The 22,439-nt window shown below is 41.6% G+C and overlaps 1 protein-coding gene across 5 annotated transcripts in view; it reads right to left on the bottom strand.

The window, feature by feature from the left end:
- Window positions 1-22,149, bottom strand: part of AKT3 (AKT serine/threonine kinase 3) — a 137,326-nt gene extending 115,177 nt beyond the window's left edge. For 3 of the 5 annotated variants that reach the window (XM_015857620.2, XM_085541262.1, XM_085541261.1), the window contains exons 1-2: window positions 21,691-21,826; window positions 10,368-10,522 (exon numbers count right to left, since the gene is read on the bottom strand). In XM_015857620.2, coding sequence (XP_015713106.2) covers window positions 10,368-10,413 — 46 coding nt within the window. In that variant the 5' untranslated portion in view covers window positions 10,414-10,522; window positions 21,691-21,826. Of the gene's footprint in view, window positions 1-10,367; window positions 10,523-11,346; window positions 11,365-21,690; window positions 21,827-22,010 lie in introns of those variants that run through there. The other 2 variants (XM_015857621.2, XM_015857622.3) reach the window with 2 other exon arrangements.
- Between the last annotated feature and the right edge of the window lie 290 nt (window positions 22,150-22,439).

Genomic DNA, 22,439 nt, shown 5'->3' with positions numbered 1-22,439 from the left:
CATGATGTAATCACAGAGATACTGAACTTCCTCCAAATTTTGCTATATAACCAAACAAAACCAGAAGAAGGTTTACAAAGAATGAATTTCAGCCAAAATGTACTTTTACAGGAATTTTACCAAATGTTGCAGGCACACTGCAGAATATTACAAACTCTGCAAAAACTCAGAGGCTTGAAAATTAATGTTATCTGAAGTCTCACTGATAGTTTACCAACACAGAATGCATATTGTGAAGTCAAAACAGTAGGTATAATTTACATCCCAAGTAATATTCAGAAGCCAACAAATTCAGCAGCCTCGGAAGGGTGAGCACCTTCTGCTGCAAGGGTGGCTTATTAGTTAAAATATTCTTTTAATGAAGCCCTCAAACCCTAAATAAGGAGGATTACGAGGCTCATATATCACTTGAACTAATGCACTACTCAATTTTTCAGACATTAGCCAAGTCACTACTCTGTTACAAGTTACTGTTTGTTCAAAAACTTTAAACCCATGTGAATTAACCACCTGCTAGCATTTTTAAATTAAATCAAGTTAGGGATCAGCATAGACATTGAATCACTGGCTCTTTTCTAAACAGGAATTAAAGAGAGAAAACAATCTCAAAATACAAAACAGTTGTGCTGCAGGTTAATTGTAGTCACAGCCTAATTTTTAGGAGCGGTTTTGTAGCCAGTTTTCTCCAGGGGAAGGTGCAGGCTGTCACTACATGGGACTTGCCCTGCCCCTCCACACCTCCAGTCGTTTGTTCCCAACTGTGCCAGCACTACTGTTTGTACAGCTACACGGTGAGTCAGATCAGGGAACCGATCCATCTGAAAGTTAGCTGAGAAAATAAAAATAGATTAGTTTTCAGCCAGATAAATTTCCTGGTATGATTCACCCTGTGACCGTTATGAACACATGTGCCAACACAACAGGGCAAGAAAAGGACATGACACTTCCCCCATTTCAGAAACAGCTTCCACTTAATACAAGTTCCAAGTAAACATGGAACTGCATCTATCAGGGGCAAGTTCACAGGATCCTAATTAAAATTCAGTAGCTGTTGCTGTTTCTCAAGATAAGAATAAACTTGTTCAGAAAAGTTTCCAATGTATTAGTCAGTATCCATAAGCTGGCATGATAATATAAAGGTGAGCATAGCTCAAAGTAGTGAATGCTAGTTTTACAGTAAAGCAATCTATGCTGTGCAAAACCACATTGTTTTGTATCTATTTTCATCCATGTAAAAGTTAGACCATTGATACATCCACAGTTTCATCTGGTCAGAAGAGCATAGCAGAGATGTCACTATGTTCCTATGGAATCCTCTCCTGGGGACTGCTCTTTGGGAGTTTCTTCCATTCTCTCTGGAAGATATTTGGCAAAAACACTAAGCCTTAAGAACTGGTAAGGGACTACGGGCTTGTTTGGGTTTTTTTGCATCTAATTATAAACTCTACCCTTTGTACACTCCTAAGAGATTTCACCTCTTCCTCTGCAAAATGTCAGGAAAAGAAACAAAGCAAAACAAAATCATCCACTGCTTCTACTTCGTGCTAACTTCAACTACTGCTAGGCTCATTCTGCTTTCTCTATAAGCAGGAATATAGCAATGTGAAGCACTCGTCTCATGAGGACCACTAGACTTACATTCAGGAAACCCCTGAGGTGAAGTAGCAATATTATTTCCATTTTACCTGAGCAAGTATTTGGTTCAGAAAAATTAAAACCCTAACACTGAGAGCCAAATTTAAGATACCACTGGCTCAATTTTTCACATGATTTACCATCATGTGCATCTTTCCTCATTAGACAGTTGTCCCTAAGCTTACTGCAGCCAAAAGCACAAAGGACTTGTATAAAGTAGCTACAAGTTCCCTCTCCAGTTTCTCATGAGTGTGTTTCTCATTATCTCAGGTTAGATAGTAGCTCTCTGTGAAAACTATTCTGGTTCCAGGAGTAACTTTCTTGGTATGACAATGTTGGTAAGAGAAGACCAGTAGGAAGCGAAAAATTTTTTTTTTACAATTCAACTGTTCAAACACAACTGAGGATTATTGGAGTTTCAATGTAAAAATGTTGACAATAAATGAAATTGGAGACTTTCTAATTTCACATAGTTAGTATGCTATCACACTGCAATTAAATATCTGGCAAAGACAACCACTCAACTTTTCAAAACTGAACTTCTGAATCTGTCTTGAAAGGGACAAAGTGTTTTCTTATCAGTGTGTTGGCATTCAAAACACTCATTTCTTATTTTCCTGTTAGTCTTAAGAAAGCAATCTTACAATAAAGAACATTAATAAATTCGGAATTTATGGTAAACTATAGACATGAGTTTCAATAATCTAATTACAAAGCAATGCAGTTAGATTCATAAAAAGCTATCTCTGCCCTGATTTACAAGGAGAGTAATCAACAGCGCCTATGACACAGCTAAAGGTGGTACTGAAGAGGGATGGAAGAAAATGAGAGTAAAGTTACATCTGCTTTACAGATAAGGAGTATACATTTGAAGCAATTCTCCCAGTTATCAACAATTACAAGCTTTGGCTTACACTGCAACTGCACCTAATATGTTCCCACTGCTATAAGGCCTCCAGCCCACGGGAACAGGCATGACAGTGAGTCCAAACCAAAGCACTGGAAAACACGTACCGTATGCACATCGAAATCTAAGCACCAGCTGCTCCACTCATCACATTCACAGAACCATACGAAATCATAGCACAGCTGAGGTGGGAAGGGACCTGTGAAGGTCATTCACCTGCTCAGTCAGGTAGCCCCAGACTATGCTCAGACAGTTTTTTTACTATCTTCTGTGCTGTACTATGTACTAGATAAGGCCTACTCTAAGACCCAGGAAATCCTTCCCACACAAGTCAAGTAAGGCCAGAACAACACTGTTTTCCTTGCACTTTGGAAAAAGGTCAGTCAACTATCATTATGTTTAAGCCCTGGGTACTGCCACCACCTTCTTTCCATATTTGCTGGGGAAGAAAACCTCTCATTTTGCCAATAGATTGCACAGATGTTCATGAAGGGTCAACAGCTCCTCTGGAAGAAGAAAATGCAATCAAGATAGCACTTCAGAGCTTACAAAACCTTCTTCCCTTGTCCTCCATCTTTCATTCATTCTCAATGATCACTAGCCCAATCTCTTCCCAAATCTGATTTTTCAATATATCATTTTGCAGTTTCAGTTGTTTTTCCTGTACTTGTGCCCTACACCTTTAACTTCTCCACCCAGCCCTAAAACACCCTCAGGACCTAATTTTGAGTCACAGTTCTTACCTTATTAACATTTCTGACAATTACAGCCCACAAAGACATAAGCTGATCAGCCCAGATGAGGTGAGCAGGATATGTGGACTGTCTCTGAAACAAAGGTAGGTTTCGGACATAGTTATTGGTCAGACTGGCAAACAGGTATAGTGAGGGAAGATGACTTCATAGTGAGACCAAAATCTCTGGTATTGTAAGCAAGTTCTCATTACAATAATATAATCTTTAATGTGAAAGTGACATAAACATGAAGAGATTTAAGTTTAATCAACAGATTAGAGTATGCCAAAGGTATTATACAGAATTACTATTTATGCTTTAAAATAAATAAATAAATAAATAGCTAGCATGTATTAGAGAAACAGTTCCTCCAAGCCCTCCCAAACAGCATAATTCCATCACACAGCACTGCCAGGCCAGAAAGGCTGTGAGTAGGACAAGGACAATGAATTGTCAGCATCTTGCTTTCCAATCCTTGCAACAGAACATTAACCTTGCCTCTTGGAAAGTACTGCCCTCATGGGTAACAAACTGGTAGGAATTAGAGTGAGTGGAAAAACCATTCAGAACACAGACAATAAGGCAGCAATCACTACATAGGAACTGGAACAGACGTACAAGAAAATTCAATTCCAATTTGCCTGAAACATTCCAAAAAACGCTGCCTAGGTGTTTTCCTGTGTAACAAGCAATCTGCTGTTCTCAGGAATAGTAGAACCGTTTTACACCATAAATCTCAGAACATGTAAAAGGCCAAATTATTTCTTCCTTTTATTTTTTTCCCCTATCCCGAAGATTAAAGTGATAAGTACCAGAATCAAGCCACTGGAGAACGGGTAATAACAGGGATTCCCTATGGGTATTGAGGCTCTTAACTGTATTTCAAGAAAACAAATATCTGACAATCAACAGCACCAAGGTCAAACACACTGATACTCCCATTAATGTTATACACTAATGAAATCCTATTAACACAAACATGATAACACCTTTCTCCCTCTGAACATATTATTGCATCTTCTATCCAACACAGTTCTGACGGGAATAAATATATTCAATCAAAAAACACACACAGAACACTGCTATGTACAATACAGCTCTATCATTTTTACCAATCAGAATCACAATTATACAAACATTTAGAGCAGGGAAAAGGCCATGCTACAATATAAATTGAAACAAAAACAGATATCGATCATGTACATATCACCTATGCTAGCACTCAGCAAAGATACTGAAGAGAAAAAAAATATATTGGGACTGTTGGAGCTACCTTGTGCTTCATGCTTGTGTCTCGGGCTTCAGCTACTATAGTATAGCACCTTTGCCTGTAGAAACCTACATTAATCCAAGCTAGAAGGCTGATAAAGCAACACTCACAAATTTATTACCTAAAAAATACCAGGAATAAATAGTTATTTAGCAAAGGGAACATTCCATACTCATCCTATATGCATCAAGTTTCAGACTTTCATGTGACTTTGACCTTCTGTCAGGGACAAGTGGAGTTAAAAAGATTATGATTATTCCCAAAAAGAAGAACTTGGCACTCAAATGAAAAGTGAAAGGGTCAGAGGGGAGGGCACGGAGGGCCCCTTTCCTGTGCCAGTAGCTGCAGGAAAATAGCCTCTGTGTACATACACAGCTCCCTGTTTAGAGTGGATGTGGAAGCAAAGTACTGTAAGCAACATTACAGATCTATTTCTGATCTGAGTGTATGATGCAAAAATATCTATTTGAGAACATTTAAAAAAATTGTCATTTAGATGTATAAACATTTATGTAACAAAGCTTTTATTGACATTTCTTCTCTATTTTTGGTCAGTTCCTCATATCCATCTTTTACATTCTCTGACTCTTTAACTTCCATGTAATGCTTTAATGGAACTTTAATAACTTATTTAGTTTCAAGTGGTTCATCGGTGATGACTTCACCTTAAACTACCATTTGCTAAAACAATTAGAAAATGGCTTAAATTTCTTCTACTTTCTGCAGCAGATGTTCAAGACAGTCTATTTAAATTTGTCTTTGTTAGAGGTGTGTTAAACTACTCAAATAATTCAGACAATCTGCAAACAAGATTTCTGACAGGTTGTGAATAACAGTCAATTAGTACCATAACTTCTGAGATTATTTTTTCAATCAAGGCATTCCTGCCCCCACCCAAAAAAAAACACATACCACAGGAATTCAAGCTCCAGCAAATATTTCCAAAATTAACATCTTCTTGGGCTTGGTTCCACTGCAAAACCTAATGTCCATTACAACACAGATATAACACCACAAAATATTTTCCACATGTTTATTTCTTGAAAACCCATTATATCTGCATCTTGTCTTGAACTACAGAAATGAAAACAAACCAGAAGCTCAATTAATCTCATTATAATAAATCAAGCAGACCTTACTCTATAAACTCCATGAGGCTTGAAATGCTAATTCTACTTCAGCTGATTCTACTCTGGATACCAAAAAGTTATGAAAGGCTATATATTTTCATAAATAAACAATATTTGAGTGAAAAAGATATTAGAGTATTTGAAATCGTACACTTACTGTAGGAGTTACAGGAAACTCTTCTTTTTAACTTCCATCTCATTATACCAAATGTCTTAAGTTATCATGGTTAAGTTAGTGCAGCTTTACACCCCAGTTCCCCTCTATAAAATTCATATACAAGTATTTCTGTACTGTACAAGTATTGCAAGATAAGAAGAGGACAAGAAACACAATGATTAATGTCACCTCGGCATGCAAGTCAGATACATTATCTATTCCACATAATCTGCATTAAAAAATGTAATAATAAACAAGGTAAGGATGGGCACAACAAACAGCATTATCTCATCCAACACACCTGAATGTAGAAGCCCAACAGAGGTCTGGCAAGTGAAGTACAGAAGTACAGACTTAAGCAGACAGCATCTTGTTTTGTTTTTAATCTTGTTTTGTTTTTAAATAGTGATTTAGTCATTTAGTTATGTAATTCACATTAGGTGAATACCTTTACTCTTTCAACACACACACACACTATCTGACATGTTCAATTTAAAACTAGGTCTTTAAAAAGATAGCATCGATGTCAATTTTTCCTTTGTCCCAGATGATCTTTTCATAACATGATAACACAGATGTTTAAAATTTTTCCCATGTTTAAACTAATTGAAATCTTGTGCACAGGTTATACATAATGAAATTAGGTTGCAATTAAGCATAGTTATTAACAATTGTTAAATCCAATTCTACTTGTTGCGACTATTATAGACCACAGACAAGGTCAATCCCACAACACAAGAAACTAGCTTTAAAGAAGAAGAAACAAACCACCTGAATCATATGCATAAAAACCTCTTTTATAATGATATGCTTCAATCACACTAAACATGTTCACCCATTTGAAAAAACAGCTGTTTCCAAACTGATATATTCAGCATATATCCCCACTCTGTAAGACATTCAATTTGCATTCAGTAAAATTAAAAAGACTAAATCTTACAATAATTTGAAAAGGCGCTCAGCAAAACACTGTACTTATAAGCAAAGCCAAAATGTAGAAGTAATTTCAGCAATTACTGCAGAGTCCTTACACTAACTGCATAAACACCGTATATATGTTTTAACTTCTGCAAATCAACAGCAAGGTTTGGATCAGTCTATTTCAGGTTCTCAGTCAAGATTAAGTCCTCACCTCTATGCATTAGAAGGAAAGAAAGTTAATGCCATCTAAAAAGGACAATTAGAAAAGAAGGCAACATAGCTCTTTTACATTCTGCCTACGGGAATAATTGGAGAACAGAGGGGGAAAAAGGAAAATGATTATCCTATCTAAGAAAAAGCTTACTGGTCCAGTGCACTGCAAGACTTATCTTTTCAGCAGTACAGGAATACAAGGCTGTGAGATGCTTGGTTCTAAGGACCAGATCTGAGGCAGCAAGTCACAGACAGCTGTAAGATCACGTGCACAGAATGCATTCTCACTACTCTCTTGACCGAGAAGAGGCTACTAAGCATCACATCCAAAAACCATTCATGTCATACATTTGGATCTTGCTCAGACAAGTTCCGTTGTCTCACAAGGAAAGTCTGCACCAGTACTTTAGTTCAGATAAGGAGAGCATGTCAACAAGAAATCTTCCTATCACTCTGGCTAATGCATTTTTTTTTTGTTGAATGAAGCAGTCCCGGAGTGCACAAATCTGGTTTCCTTCAGAAGAAAGCGAACCACGAGAAATAATCTGGAGCTCTAACACTGATATAATGGGGCACAGAAGCAGACAGAAACCAGATCAAAATGACACCCACTTCACTTGCAAATGCTGCGAGTACAGGTAGGTACCAGATCCTCATCAACAAGTACTTCAGTCTCTGGACCTGCTCTCACTGGACCATATCGCTTGTTCAAGCACCCTATGCCTCAGGGTCTCCTTTCACTTACTACATGGGTTCTGACTGCTGCTGAGGTTAACTGAGCTTCTCAGGCTTTGCCTCCTCTTGGCTTTCACTTCATATACCATCTGAAATTCTTAACTCCAGCCTGTCACCTCTGCCACTATGAATGTTCAGGTACAATAGCTTATGTTCCCTCAGAATCATCTACTCTCACCACAATGAAACACCTGCTTGTAAAGACTATTCAAACCCAAGTATGACCACCTTTACTTAAGTAAATTTAATTCTGGTATTTCTTACTTTGAGGGCTGAGTGATTTTAAAATAGGCATACTTTAATAGCTTGGTCATTTAAACATACACAGCACAATAGCATGTTGAAGCCAAACATGTAGAATTACATCGACTCTTTGTGCTCAAGAGCAGGCATAAAGACTTACAAACATACAACTATCAGCCCTCTATTCCTGACATGGATACAGTTGGAAGGATAATTAAGAAAACATTTACTCAGTGCATTTCAAAGCCATTAAGAATCACAACACGCTGCACTAACAAAACAGACCCTCTACTCAGCATCTTTCTATCTCAGCCTCAACATGGGGAGAGATCCTCAGCTCAACTATCACTCCTGCCCTCTCATTCCAAAAGTCAGTTCCTTTAACTCCCTTTTGTAACAGCCTGTCTCATTAGTTGGCTCTTCAGAATTCTGCTTCATCCCAGTTCTATCATCATCCTCACACTTTTTGGCTGGGTTCTGAAATCACAGCAAGAGATTGTTCTGTTGGTTCTTTTTCCTGTACCACAAACTTCCCTAACTGCTGAAGGGAACAATTTTTAAAAGCCCTGGGCTATATTCACACAACCAAGTAATTTGGCATAATAAAACCAGATCGGTCAACTGAAGCACTTGGTGCCCAGGCCCCCACTTTTACAGCGTATAGAGCCCGTGAGTTCTATTTCAATTTAAATTCAGTCTGGTGCCTCAGAAGGAATGCTGTACCATCCACATGGCTAACAACTGCTCAAAGTACCAGCTGTAAGCTTTTGGTTTGTATGGTCATCCCCAGCTGGGAGTTGAAATTCATGCAGTTGCAAACCTGGAGAGGAGATTCCATGTCTGGTTTCCTCCAGGAGGAACCTAGCATGTACATATCAAACTGCTCTATGAACTAAACCAGTAACTGTCAAGTGGGGATAATCAGAAAACCCACTTTAAAAACTGTAATTGCATTAAAGCTTGAAGAAGCAGTGCTACTTTACCCAACCCCATTCTCTCTCTTGTTACAGAGAGAGAATATTCAGCTAGCCAGGTATCTACTGAGCTCAGTGAAATCCCAACTTCCACAACTTAGATTAAGTTTAGCTTAACTTTTCCTTGGCAACAATAATAAAAAATAATAAAAAAGCAAATGGTTACAAAGTTTTGACACTGTAAAACCGCACTTCACTCTTTCTGTTTTCAGAAACAAAAAACTTTAACCCACCAACACTCAGAACAAGTCAGACGCAGAAAATTAAGGAAATACTAACAAACTAAAAATCAAGAAAGAAAACCATACTTAAGCTTACAAATACCTAGAATAAGAAGGAAAAAAAAAAACAACCATACATTTCCTGAAAGTTCATTAAAATGAGGAAAAACGAACTTTATAAAATGCTTTAATTTGAAAACAAAACAATAAAGTTAACATCAACATGTGAAATTCAGTAGGCTTTTCTTAAGTTAACAGCAGCATGAGAAGGAGAATCCTTACTTTACACTTCAGATTTGAAAATGTTCTGTATGACTGTACAAAACCACAGTCCTTTCTGGGACCCCAGTGATTAATACATACCACAGAGCTGATATAGGGCTTTAATAAGAATAATTGATTAACCCAATCATACCCTAATATGCTTGAAATCACATGAAATAAACAAAAAATGAAATGAGATATTCAGGCAGAGCAAGCAAGAAAACGGGAAGGAAGAATAATTTAAAATTTTAAATAACTCCATCCTTGCAAAATTTGGTTTGTTATATACATGAATATAATACTCCAAAACAGGAAGCAGGCCTTAAGCTTCATGTCATTTAGTTAATTTTCATCTTCAATACCCATAATGAAATGCTGCAATACAATTATGCAGGAGTAATTACAGAATAATAAACTTTTTTTTTCACAATTCTCTTGGCTTCTTTAACATTTAATGTCAATCCACAATAAGAAAGCTAATAATGATCTTTGTCTTGGCACACTGCTACTGAAACAGAACATTCCTATGTAAATTAAAGAGCGATTTTGTTCATACTATTCACAAGATTCCTTCTGGGATAGAATCGGTAAACATTCCCCTTTAATACAAATCTCTTTCTCTCTGCAAGAGAGATGATCTTTTGGAAATAGTCATGTGCACAACCACAATCCCAAGCAAGGCTGCACAGAAGATTCCACTCAAAGTTCATTACTTGATACGAATGCCAGATGTTTCCAGAGGCTTCCCATTCAAACCCCAACACTCAGTAACCTTCCCAAAATTCCAAATCACACAGCAACAGATTAACAAGACCCAGGTCTTAATGGCCTTTAATTCCATACCATCAGATTAGCTTGTTGCAGACCAGAAGGTAAATCAAGAATGCTCACAGTGTAACTGCACAATGCCATTGCACACAGACTGCTACGATTCAGAACTCTGCATTAATAGGTAGAACTTACCCCTCTTCTGAACCCAGCCTTCCTTCACAATGGTAACATCGCTCATGATGGCTCCACTCCGAACCCCCAACTCAAAAGAGTATTTCTTTGAGTTATCAGCTTGTCTGTATGGCTTCTCCTCTGCTGCTCTTCCGAGTTTCTATTGATGAGTCACCCTGGAAGGAAATATTAGAGAAAGAATGTAAGTGTTTTTATTTTTCTCATTTGATAGCCAACAAAACACTCTGTTGATGTCTTCCTCTGATTGAGCTCATATTAGAAAGTCTGCCATTCTTCTTTTAATTAACAATATCACAGAATCAGTTTTCTATAGTTTTACAGCACATTTTTCATGAACACCTTTTCACAAACACCCATCTAGTAGAAGCCAAGTGTGTTACATTATAAGTTTTGTGGCACTATTATTAAACGCACACAATAAAATTTCTCATACTAATGCACAGGATGCTGTTAAATGAAAGCCAGTACTTCTGCACAGGTCCAACTTTGAAGTCACACTATCTTTAACCATTCCCCCATTTGTTAGAATCCATGCAATAGGTAAGTGATTCTATTATTAAGACACTGATCATATCAAAAGAGCGAGGAAATGGAATGAAGATTCTGTAAAAGCACTTAAAACCAAAGCCTTATGATGATAACCACATCCATTAAGGATTAACTGTTAAAATCTATATAGCCATTCAAATACTTTTTTAAATGCTTCAATTAAAAATAAATAAATAAATAAATAGTAAAGGCTACAGAAATACAATGAAAGTAGGAACAGCATTATAACTATATGATACCTGGTACAAACCCTGTTAAGTTTTTTAAAACCAGCATCATCTACAAGTGAATTAATAGAAAAACAACTTTCTAGCAGCACAAATTAACCCAGAAAAGCTGCTGTTCAGTTTATGTAAAGCAGTGCACATTCTCGGAGGGCTTTCACACAGGCAGTGCCAGGAGTGCTCTCTCCCTCCGAAGCCTGACTTACAGAGGCAGAAGGGAGGCCAGCCCTGCAACAGGACATGCTGCTTCCAGAAGGCACAGCCCTCCTTCCAAACACCTCGCTCTGAGAATACCAGTGGAGTGCAAAGAAGAGATAACAGCACTGTAACCAAACAGGAAGAGAAGTCAGAAGGAAGGAGAGGTTTCCTTTTGCCAGCAGACTGCCTCTCCCCTCCATCCTTTGAAATAAACAGAAACACCCAAATAATATCTATCTAGAAAAGGGCGGGATGCCAAGGAGAGGGGTTTCTGTGATGGTGGAGGAACACCTTTCTCTAACTGTACACACAGGAACACACCTTTGCACACCGCTGGCATGGAACAAAAACAGAATGACCAGTTTAATACTACAAAATGCAGCACAGCCACAGTCATTCAGTTTACTGACCAACACACACATGTGTGGCAGAAACAAATACTGTTGTACTAAAAGCAGCTGTGCAAGGCATGACTGGAGAACGGACTGGGAAATAAACTGTTCTAATGCAGTCAAATACAGAGTAAAAACTGACCATTATACGTATGCAGCTCACTCCTTATTTATCATTTGAAACCTGTATCTGCAGCACTCAGCATCCAGATGGAAGGCTCCTTCTTTATGAATGCTGTGCTATGCAAAATAAAACTTGGTACGAATATTTTTTTTCAAGTGATGATAACAACGCAGTATAGCATGGTTCAGAAATACTGAGGTGTATCCATTTTACAGTTTTGCTTTCATTTATGTTCTCTTAAACGTGCTGAAATCCAACTGCTTACAATTAAAAACTGCAGTTCTGAATCTATGAGTAGCACAAAGTTTAAACAGCATAGAAGGCAGCACCTCCCTGGTGCTGGCAGATGCAGCACCCAGCTCAGGGCAGGCAATGAGCAGCCCTGTACACCAACATCACACTGCTGTGTCCGAAGGGACACCACCAGACACCTATACTGATGTGACTGCTCCCTGCTTTAGTACTTCTATAGACTTAGGATTTCTTAAGAGTTGAAAGGAAACATTACATACAAGGTTATGGAAGGACAGGAGACAGCTTCATTATTGCTAATTCATCTCTTTAGCTTTAACTGTTTACACTTTGCATTATGAAAGTCAGCATGGCAGATAAAAACACAACCTGCCTTTCCACAGCATTTCACCTCACTATTCGGAGACTTTTTTTTTCCTGGGTCACACACTATCAGAGCTTTTGTTTGTGCACTTCAGCCCAGTGATAAGCAAGTCCACCAGCTGTGCCTCAGCACAGATCTGAAAGAGCGAGGCACACGACTGACACAGGTCCCAATTCCGCTGTTCCGGCTGACAGCAGCACGGTGTCAGCTCCTCCACAAACACACACACCTTCACAAAACCTGGGCTGAGTGTCAAAGAACAGCAACATACAAACAGCTGCAATGCAATGCACATGTAGGCATGCCTAGAGGTTGGCAACCCTGCCCATGGTAGGGGGGTTGAAACTAGATGATCTTCGAGGTCCTTTTCAACCCAGGCCATTCTATGATAAGCACATCCACATCCCAGCACCCCGCTTCAGTATGAATTTCCTACAAGACACTCCATGCATTCTTCATGAGATGATCACAGGTGGCACTTTTTTCAACTACAAGAACAAAATAAGTAAAGTATTTAGCTTGGGGCGGCACACGCTGCCATTTGTTTTACCCTTCCAGCCACTTCAATGCACTTCCCAACATCAGCGTGTTCTTCTGCAAAGTGCAATCATTTATTTTTATTGGTAGAGACTGAGTTGTAAGGAATGAACTTCCACACTAAGTAGCCATGATTGTGTCTGTCCACAAACTGATCATAAAGTCCACAGTTTCAGTAGAGACCTGGTTTTAATGAATTAGTTTAGCCTTAAAGTTCCCTATTTACCACCAATCATGATTAAGCTACTATTATTTAATCATAACCTGAACTGTGACTGATTTTTTATGTCAGCGAGTGCCCCAGTAACCACAAATGCGCACCTGCAGGATTGCATCCTACTATTCCCATAAACTGCTATATTGAATTGCAAAGAAAAGAAAACAAAATACAAAAATTGGGTAAGTACAGTGAGAAAACTAACTGAATCATCTCCAGTTTAGCTTCACAGTATTATCAGGAATAACTTAAGTAAAATTATCAACAGTTGTGTGTGGACATAATGATTGTAACGATTGCTCCCTCAATTGGTAATTGAAAGTCAATCTGAATTACATAGGAAGCTGTAGAAGATAAATCGGAGCATTAAAAGACTAATGAAAATAAAGGTTATGCATTCACACTGCACTTTCGAGAAACCATTTATAAGCAACTTTAGCAATACCCCTCATTAAATTCTTTTTAGACTTTCTAAAAGCTGTATTCCCTTACTCAGAAAGCTGTCCAGCAAAGGTCTAGAAGAACAGATTCTTAAAAACTACCAACTATAATGACAAAAAAGTAACCTGGATGAAAAATAAACATACAGACATCTTCTCCCTGGAGATGTGCTGGTGCATTTCTATAGACATAAAGGAGTTCCCTACAACATATGGAACAAGAACTCTCATATGAAAATAGCATTCCATCTATAGTTCAACTATTTCAAGAAAGGCCACAGAAATGTTCGTACTGCACAGCCTGCATAGAACTTCAACACTTGTTAACCACCAATTCTGCTCTCCCGATGAAGAGCTGTTATAAATTGTACAGTTTCCCTCGCTGCTACAGGATGAACCCACAGAAATGGGGGAGAAATGTTTAAGAACTGAAACTAAAGATATTTTGTACTCCAGCTGCTTCTATAGGGAAAAACTTAACTTGTATAAAATGTATGTTCTAGCAACTGAAGAACAGGTTGGACTGTTGAGTGGGTTTGGGGTTTTGAGTTTTTTTCAGCTTTACCAAATAAAACTCTTAAAAGATGCAATTCCAAGAACATTTTATCTTGCAGCTTGTATCAGTCATGTATACATGTAAAAACAAAACAAACAAACAACAAAAAAACCTCACACCTTATTGTCTGCATGTTTTACGGTGCAGGTACGACAATTTACTCCATCATACCCAGTTATATTAACAAAACATGCATCATTTTTAGCATCCGGTAAAAAATGGTGACATTTTTCCCATCTTCACTAGGAAACTATTAAGCCACTTTTACCTTGTTACATGGACCAGTTTAGCACACTTCTGAAGAGCTACTGCCTTCCCTTCTAAGTTTCTAGCTGCAAGGGTGCAAGGACATCTTCCTTAACACAAGTCAAGCAGAAACTTCTCTATACGGCAGGTCCTCAACCCATGGTCTTCCCAAGCCATGGTGAAAAAACAACACCTCTTCCTCCCAGGCAGAAAGGAGCAAGAATAGTGATTCAGGTCTACGCTTAACAACTACTATGTGCAAGTGAGTAATCTTTGAGACTCCTAAGAGCAGACCGCACTCCCTTGGAATCTGGGCATCCTCCCATTTCCCCAGTGACAAGAGACAGCTGAGTACAGAAGACAGCGCCCATAAATTCAGTGCAAATTGTATGATTCAGGTCTCTGTTGTAAGAACTTTCATATACACAAGCTTCTACTTTCAACAATTTTGGAGCTGAGAATAAACAGATACTCTCACATTTACCAACTTAGGCTACCACAGGGAACACCAACAGGATCAGCTTCACTTCTTCCAATGACTATCCCTACATCTGCCTGTACCGCTCGCACCCTCTCTAATAATATACAAGGGAGCTACTATTTTCCCCTTTTACAAGTAACCATTTCCTAAACACAATGCTTGGCAGGAGGGGGAAATCAAAAAGTGAATCTTTCTGATTCACTCCGCCTGACTCACTGAGATTTCTTGGTCTTTAGCATGATCAGAGCCAAATCTCATCTTTATCTCATTTCTCAGAAAGGTACACTGCAAAATTATGTGCTTGCATAGACAAAACAACAGAAAAAGCAGCTCAGTCATCCTCTTGTCCAGTGACTGTCACCACCCCCCATGTTTGTTTCTCAGCTTTGGGGGCATTTCTTCCAGCAGACTGCGTTCTTAAGAGGCTTTCTCAGAACTAAGTTTGAATGCTCCAACACAACCAAACAGACCGTAGTAGTCTGCAATGAGTACACACACAGCAAGAAAATAAAAAGATAAGGATCTAAACTAAAAACAGAGCTCTCTTTAAGACCCGATGATTCATTCCTATGAAAAATGCCTGCATATCCTCTTCCCCTACCCAAGTTGTTACCCAAAAGTCTGGTTAAACAATTAGAGGATATATTTCATAGCATCAAAAATCACACAAAAGATTACACTGCAGAACAGAAATTACTACAAAACCTCCTATACTAAATTAACCTATATTACTAATGGAAGAATCACATCCGATTCAAAAACAGTACAGTCACATTATGACCCCTCTTCACAGTCTCAGGAGAACTGACTGATTTGAATACTGCCTCTGAAGAAAAAGGAACCTGTGGATACACAGTATTTGTTCAACTTATTAGAAGATACTTAGAAACAAATGAAACAAACACAACACCAAACAATACGTTAACTGGTTTCCATTGAAAGCAAAACCAAAACCAAACTGAATAAAAGAGAACACATTCTAAATTCATAAAATCTTAACTGTGTGCACGATTAAGAAACTTAAACATGCCTTTAAATAATTTCGAATCATAAATGATAGTACTTAACAAATTTTAAAACAAATCTTAAAACCATCTCCAATATATCTCTATGATTGGCATTCAAAACATTTCTTTAAATACATTTTGTACTAAAAGTCTTGGCGTTTTTGTCATCAACAATTTATTCCTGACACACTTACTTCATAAGCTTGGACTTGGAATTCAAAGGAGGATAAAACACAAATGGCAATTTTTACACTCTGTGGTAAGAAAAAAGAACATACTTCAGAAAAGACAAATAGGTCTTTCTCAAGAACACTTACATGTATGTTCTGTGCCTTAATGGAAAATATTCTCTGTGCTTCCACTTCAGTATGACAAAAAGCTGCACATAACTCATAAACGCTTGGACAAGCCTGGTTAAGACATTACAGGCACAGTGAAGCATAAATGCCCAAGTTGTGAGTTTTAGTTGGATTTTGTAACCGAGTAATTTTATCTGTAAAAAACAACAACTCTGCATTCCTTTTCATCTTATAATGACAAAATAAGTTATTTTAAGGGACAAAGGTATAATTAAAACAAGGTGAACAAACCCACCCCTTCTTTGTTTATCGAGGTATAAAGGAAGTTTCTAAAAGTAACTAAATTGTTTCTCTAGAATCCCACGTGAAACATTAACAACCCATTGTTTTGCGATGCTTTTATTGACAAGAACACTTTAAAACCTTCTCTTCCCTCCAAACACAGAAAACAATAACTGAAAACTGACAGGAGAGAGAGAAAACGAACGAGAAAGGTGTGAGAACAAAGGTCCGAAATCCAACCAAAGAATATATTTAAAGCAGAAAACATGAAGGGAAGGCTAAAGGAAATGTCTGTCAGATAACAAGGTGGGGAAAGTTTTGAAACTTCAATCGAGAATGAGTTACGCATCAGAGCTGTGACCATCACATTCCAATCAACACCTCAGTATTAATGTAATAAACTTCACTTGCTGAGGTTTAACACAGGAATACTATTTTGTGCCTTTTTTAGTCGAAATTCCTTCACCCTTTAAAAAAATAGTTGAGTAACAATTCTAGCAACCAAGCAAAACCAAACTGCAGATCCACATTTTGAAAACAAACTCAAATTGGATTTCTATGTAATACTCTGAAATAGGTTGTCTACTTTTCAAAAGTTCACAGAATTCAACCATTCCTGTTCATTCTGAGGTATCTTAAAAGGTAACTTTAAGAGATACAGAATAGCTTCATTGAACTCCCAGGTTTAATTATTAGTAAGACAGTGCATTTCCTGGATCCCAGCATCCCAGTGCATGCACAGCACCAAGCACACTGCTGGAGACACCAACGCTGAAGATAACGAAAGCCAGAAATACTTGAAGTGCTGTGGGCAACAAGGGAAGGAAAGCACTGAAATAAAAATATGCTCTCAAAACTATTAATATTCAAGATGGAAAAAGTTCAGTGATATGTCTAGCAAGAAACTTTTTATCCTTCAATATCTTTAAATAGGATTTATTTATTATGTGAACATTGTACAAATTGAATAGCGAATTTGTTTGCATAAATAGAGCTGAACTTCATGATTCTTTCCCACAGATCCATTAAAGCTGCTGAACTTATTAACTGTTTAATTCTGCCCCTGACCACAACTTAATCATACTCCAACTTCCAACCTAAAACTTTGGGATCTGCTTGTTTGTCTTCAAACAGCACTATTCTCCCCAGCTTGAGATCTTGATTTCCAAAGCACAGAAGGAATTCTCTACAGCCTTAAACGAAGAATGTGTTTTTCACAAATATATTGCTGCTAACGCACATGTAGGGATAGACAATGTCTTTATTAGATGAATGTCATCCCCTAAGATATATAAAGAGAATGATTAAGTGAAACTCATGTGTTTAACTTCAATTCTCTGCCTCCAATTATACCAATCCAATTATACCAATATATACAGATAGGGAAAGGTATGACAACTTCAAGAAAAAATGCATTAGGCAACTTGCAGCAATCACATATCCCAAGAAGCACATTGAATACTTAAGAAAAAACAAGAACTGGTTTTCTTTGTAGAAATTGTTTTGAAAGATGGCTGAGATTCAGCTGAAAAATTCTGCACTTTGTGGTGTTAAGCCAGCTGTAAGAGTGATTTTTGGCTGCTGGGCGCTGCCATTCCACAGCTACAAAAATCCAGAGGCAAGACCTTCAGTGATCTCAGAGCAAAGCTGAATCAGGCTGTTCATCCCCGCCTCTGCTGCAGGAAGCATTCAAATACCCTTACCACACACTCACACAGCAAGGTCTGAAAACAGTGCTGTCATTCAGCCATGCACAGGAGATACTGAGGTCCTAGCTGCATTCTTAAAGGAACTGGAAAATAATCACCGCTCTTTAGTCAAGGTATCTCAGAAAAATTCACAGCTGACAGCTTGTTCTTAACACCATTTTCAATCAATAGAACTCGCCCCTTGATATTTGCATAAACACACTCAGGAGAATTGGCCAAGATGAACTGAAGATGTGCAGTTATTTAAATGCAGTCACTAATATGAAAAATCTAAGAAACATTTTAAGTGACCAAAAGTAGTTGTCTTCATATGCATGGGATAAAAACGCTTACTCTCTCTGCCAGTAACATCTTATGATGAAAAAGACCAGCTCCAAATCCATTGCATGCCCCAGCACTACTCCAATTCTGCTGCCATACCTCAAGCTGATTTAGAGCTACAGGACAAGGACAAAATGCCAAACAATCTATTGCTGCACCCTCCAATTTTTGTTTTGTTTGCAATTTTTGCTTTCCCCACAGTTTTTATCTGGTTTTATTCATTCCTCTGGTTCAGCAGATTTTTTAAATGCTTTGAACCAGTTCTTCCATTTACTGTCTAACTTTTCCTTAGGAAATCGTCCTTTCTCCACCAAGCCCACCTGTTGCACAGAGACCAACTGGTGCCATAGCTCTACCAAGGCTAGGCTGTGGCAGCAGGCACATCACACAACGCACTGAGCACTATAAGCAGTGCCGTGCTTCCAGAGGTGCGGCTCTACTGGGAGCAGCCCCATCCCCACCATGATGCTTTCTCTAGGTACATCCCCACACAGCAACAATCAGATTAACATAATATTCTAGAGTAATCTTAATGAGTGCTTAAATCAGATTCCTTTTCTTCTAAAAACAGCACTTAAACCAATAAAAGGTTGGTAAACTTCATATAAATATTGTCAAATGAAACTCACAAACGCACACCTTTAACTATGCCACTCTTTTTTGAGTCTTTACTGCTCCTGACAGAAGAAGCAGCACACACGTTGAAAGGAACATTTTAGTTCTTAGAGGGGCTTCAGGCACATGACAGCAGCTCACATGGGACAACCAACACCACACAGGACACACAGGTACAGCTTGGCACATTGCTGAGGTAAAGACAGGCTGCCACATACAGGCCCACCTTTCTGTCTCACCAACAGTACTTCACAAAGTATCAATCCAGTGCTACAAATAGAAACTCTGCATTCTTTGCACCAATAATGGCACAGGAGTTTTGAATGTGTTTTACCACAAATCATTGTAGTAATGGTGCCATACCATCCAAAACAACTGCGCAATTCAAACTTACTTAGTTCTTTAGTTTTCAGCTCATTAGCTTTATTAATAAACTTCTGAGATTAAGAAATGACTATCTGATATGCTTCTTGTGTAGGGAAAATGCACACAGAATATGAGAGGTAACCCAGTGGCAGTGGCAGATATTCCCAATCTGCCTGCAGGCCCCCAAATTACTGTAGGAACCTCAAGTACACTAAATGCCAAAGTGGAGCTCCAGCCTCTATTAACACTCCCCGCACAGAAGCAGAGCTCCACTGGTTTGGGGTTAGGCTAAAGAGAAAACTCCATCGCTATTTTTTCCCCAAAGCATTTGCTCCAGCATCAAAACACCAACACCATTTTCTAATACAAGTCACCGTATCTTCAGCCTTGACACTACACAAGCTGAAGCTCACGCATCTCTCAGATTTCTCAGTAGCATCCTGTGGAACATCAGTGTTTTATTTAACAACGTATAGTCTTTCTTCAAACTACAAACAAATATGGGAGTGAGGCACTGGAACACTGGTTTCTATGGAGCTGATGGTCTGCAAGGGCAGTGACAGAGCAGCAGGGCACTTGCCCAACTGGGACAGTCCTACCACAAGCACCCTGCACTCATGCACCCAGCCCAGCACTGCCACTGGAGAGATGGGAGCTGCTAAGTATGGGACAGAGCTTTCTAGGAAACAGAGTTTTCCCCCTCTCTGCAGTTTACCTCAGCTCTCCTTTTGAACTTGACTTTGTGGCCAACCAAAATAAACACACACAGACTATAATTAGCAATCCAATCCACTTAAAGATATTGGGGTCAACTTAAAGACTCCTGTGGGGAGGAGAAAAAAAAAAAAAAAGAAAAAGAAAAAAAGAAAAAAAAAAAGAAAAATAAAAAAAAGGTCCAATGAATAGGCTCCACTACAGTACTTCAGTAGCACACTTGTTTAAAACACCAGGTAAGCTCTCCTGCCTATCTCATTCTATCCATACTGCTATGCAGCAGCCTGCAGGAGCAGCAGCTCACACAGACACCTGTCTGAAGCTCAGCCAACTCATCTGGGTGCCTCCTGCCCTGGGAAATAAGGGCTTCTTGTATGCAAAACAAGGGGACTCGTGTCTGCCCATTTACAAAGTTTAGGTGAGCAGCAAGCGGGCAGCCGTGGCAGAACAGACGGTTGCAAGTTCCTTCCGTGCTCAGGAGAGCCGGCACCGCAGGTACCTGGCGCATCCCGGCCCCAAACGTAACAACTCCTTCGGCAGGAGCTCAGTGAGTCAGGCCCGAGGCACATCGTCATAACAACAAAGATGGGATCGTGTCGCCGTATCCGAGCGGCGGTCAACCGATAATTACAGAATAAACCCAGAATTAAGGTCAAGAGGGATGCAGTCGGTCACTACTCCCGTTCGGCTGCGCAGCAACGAGAGTTCGGCTCTACCTCGCGCCGCCCCGCTACTCAGCCCACGGCGAGGGTCGCGGCGGGGCCGCCCCGCGCCACCCCCACCCGGAGTAGGACCGGAAACCTCCCGCCGCCCGCCCGGGCCCGGCTCGGCGCCCCCCGCGCTCAGCCCCTCGCGCGGCCGGGAGGCGCGGTCCGGCTGCGCATCAGCCGCTGCCCGCGCATCAGCCGCAGCCTCCCTCCATGATGGCCGTGCGGGAGGCGGAGGCCGGTTTGTTTACTTGCAGCCGGAGCCGCCGCCGGCGCGGCCACGCGCGGACCCCCCTCCCACGCCAACGCTCTCGGCGCGGCCGCGCGCGGCTCCCGTAGGACTCGGGCCGCGCTCACCCGCGGGGACGGAGAGCGGAGAGCGGCGGCGGGGAAACGGGGGCGGGGGGCGCGCTCCCGGTGCGGGAGAGGAGGGGCGGCCGCGTGGGAACCGCCGCGGCCACGCGCAGGCGGCGCCCCCGGGCGCGCGCCGTGCCCTACCCCGTCTCCCCCCACCCCTCGTCCGCCCTCCCCGTTACATAACCGCCCCCCGCCCCCACCCCGACACGCGCCGCCCGACGGGCGACCCCCGCCCGCCGCCGCCGCCGCCGCCCCCCTCCCTCCCCCCGCGCTGCCCGGCGGCCCCGGCCGCGCCCCGCGCCCCCTCCCCGCCCGCCGCCTCCTCCTCCCCGCCCGCCGCCGCCGCCCGGCCCCTCCCGCCCGTACCTGCAGAGGCGGCGACGCCGCGGGCGCTGCTGCGGAGCCGGAGGGCGGCGGCGGCTCCGGGGGATTGGGGGTGGGGGGGTGGGGAGGGCGCCGCTGCCTCCTCCCCCGTCGCCGTCCCCGACCCCCGCCGGGCGCGGCGTCTCCCTGAGGCCCGGTGTCCCCCGGGGGCGGGAGGAGGCGGCTCCGGCCGCGGGCGCGGCGGCTACATGGAGCGGCGGCCGCTAGGCTGGGAGGCGCCCGGGCGGGCAGCGCGGCCGCGGCATCGGGGCGGGGGTCAGGAGGGCGGCGGCGGCGGCGGCGGCTCCCCCCGGCGCACTCACCCCGGAGCCGCCCGGGCCCCGCTCTCGGCTCCTCCCGCCGCCTCCGCCGGGCTCGTTATTGACTTTCAGGAAAACTCCCGACGTCACCGGCTCCCCCCGAGTGTCTCCCCCTCCGCGGCGGCGGCGGCGGCATCCCCAGCTCTCGCGAGAAGCGCGGCGGGGACGGGGGGAGGGGGGGCCGCCAGACAGCGAGGGGGGAGCCAGACGGAGGGGGGCGGCTGAGGTGAGGGTGGGGGAGGCGGCGGGGCCGCGGCCGGCGGCGGGGCGGGACGAGGAGGGATGCGGAGCGCCGTGCCGCCGGCGGGGATCGCGGGGAGACGAACCGGGGAGCGGAGCCCTCCGAGGCGGGACCCGAGCCGCCGGTGCGGGATGCGGGGCGGCCCCGGGCACGGCACCGCGGCCCTTCGGGGGGCGGCATGCGACCCGCGG

This window comes from Coturnix japonica, chromosome 3 (genome assembly GCF_054131305.1).
Source record: "Coturnix japonica strain WE chromosome 3, WE-NBRP24, whole genome shotgun sequence".
NCBI classification, from domain to species: domain Eukaryota; kingdom Metazoa; phylum Chordata; class Aves; order Galliformes; family Phasianidae; genus Coturnix; species Coturnix japonica.
Note: the sequence above shows the minus strand (reverse complement) of the source record. Positions and strands in the feature narration are given on the sequence as shown.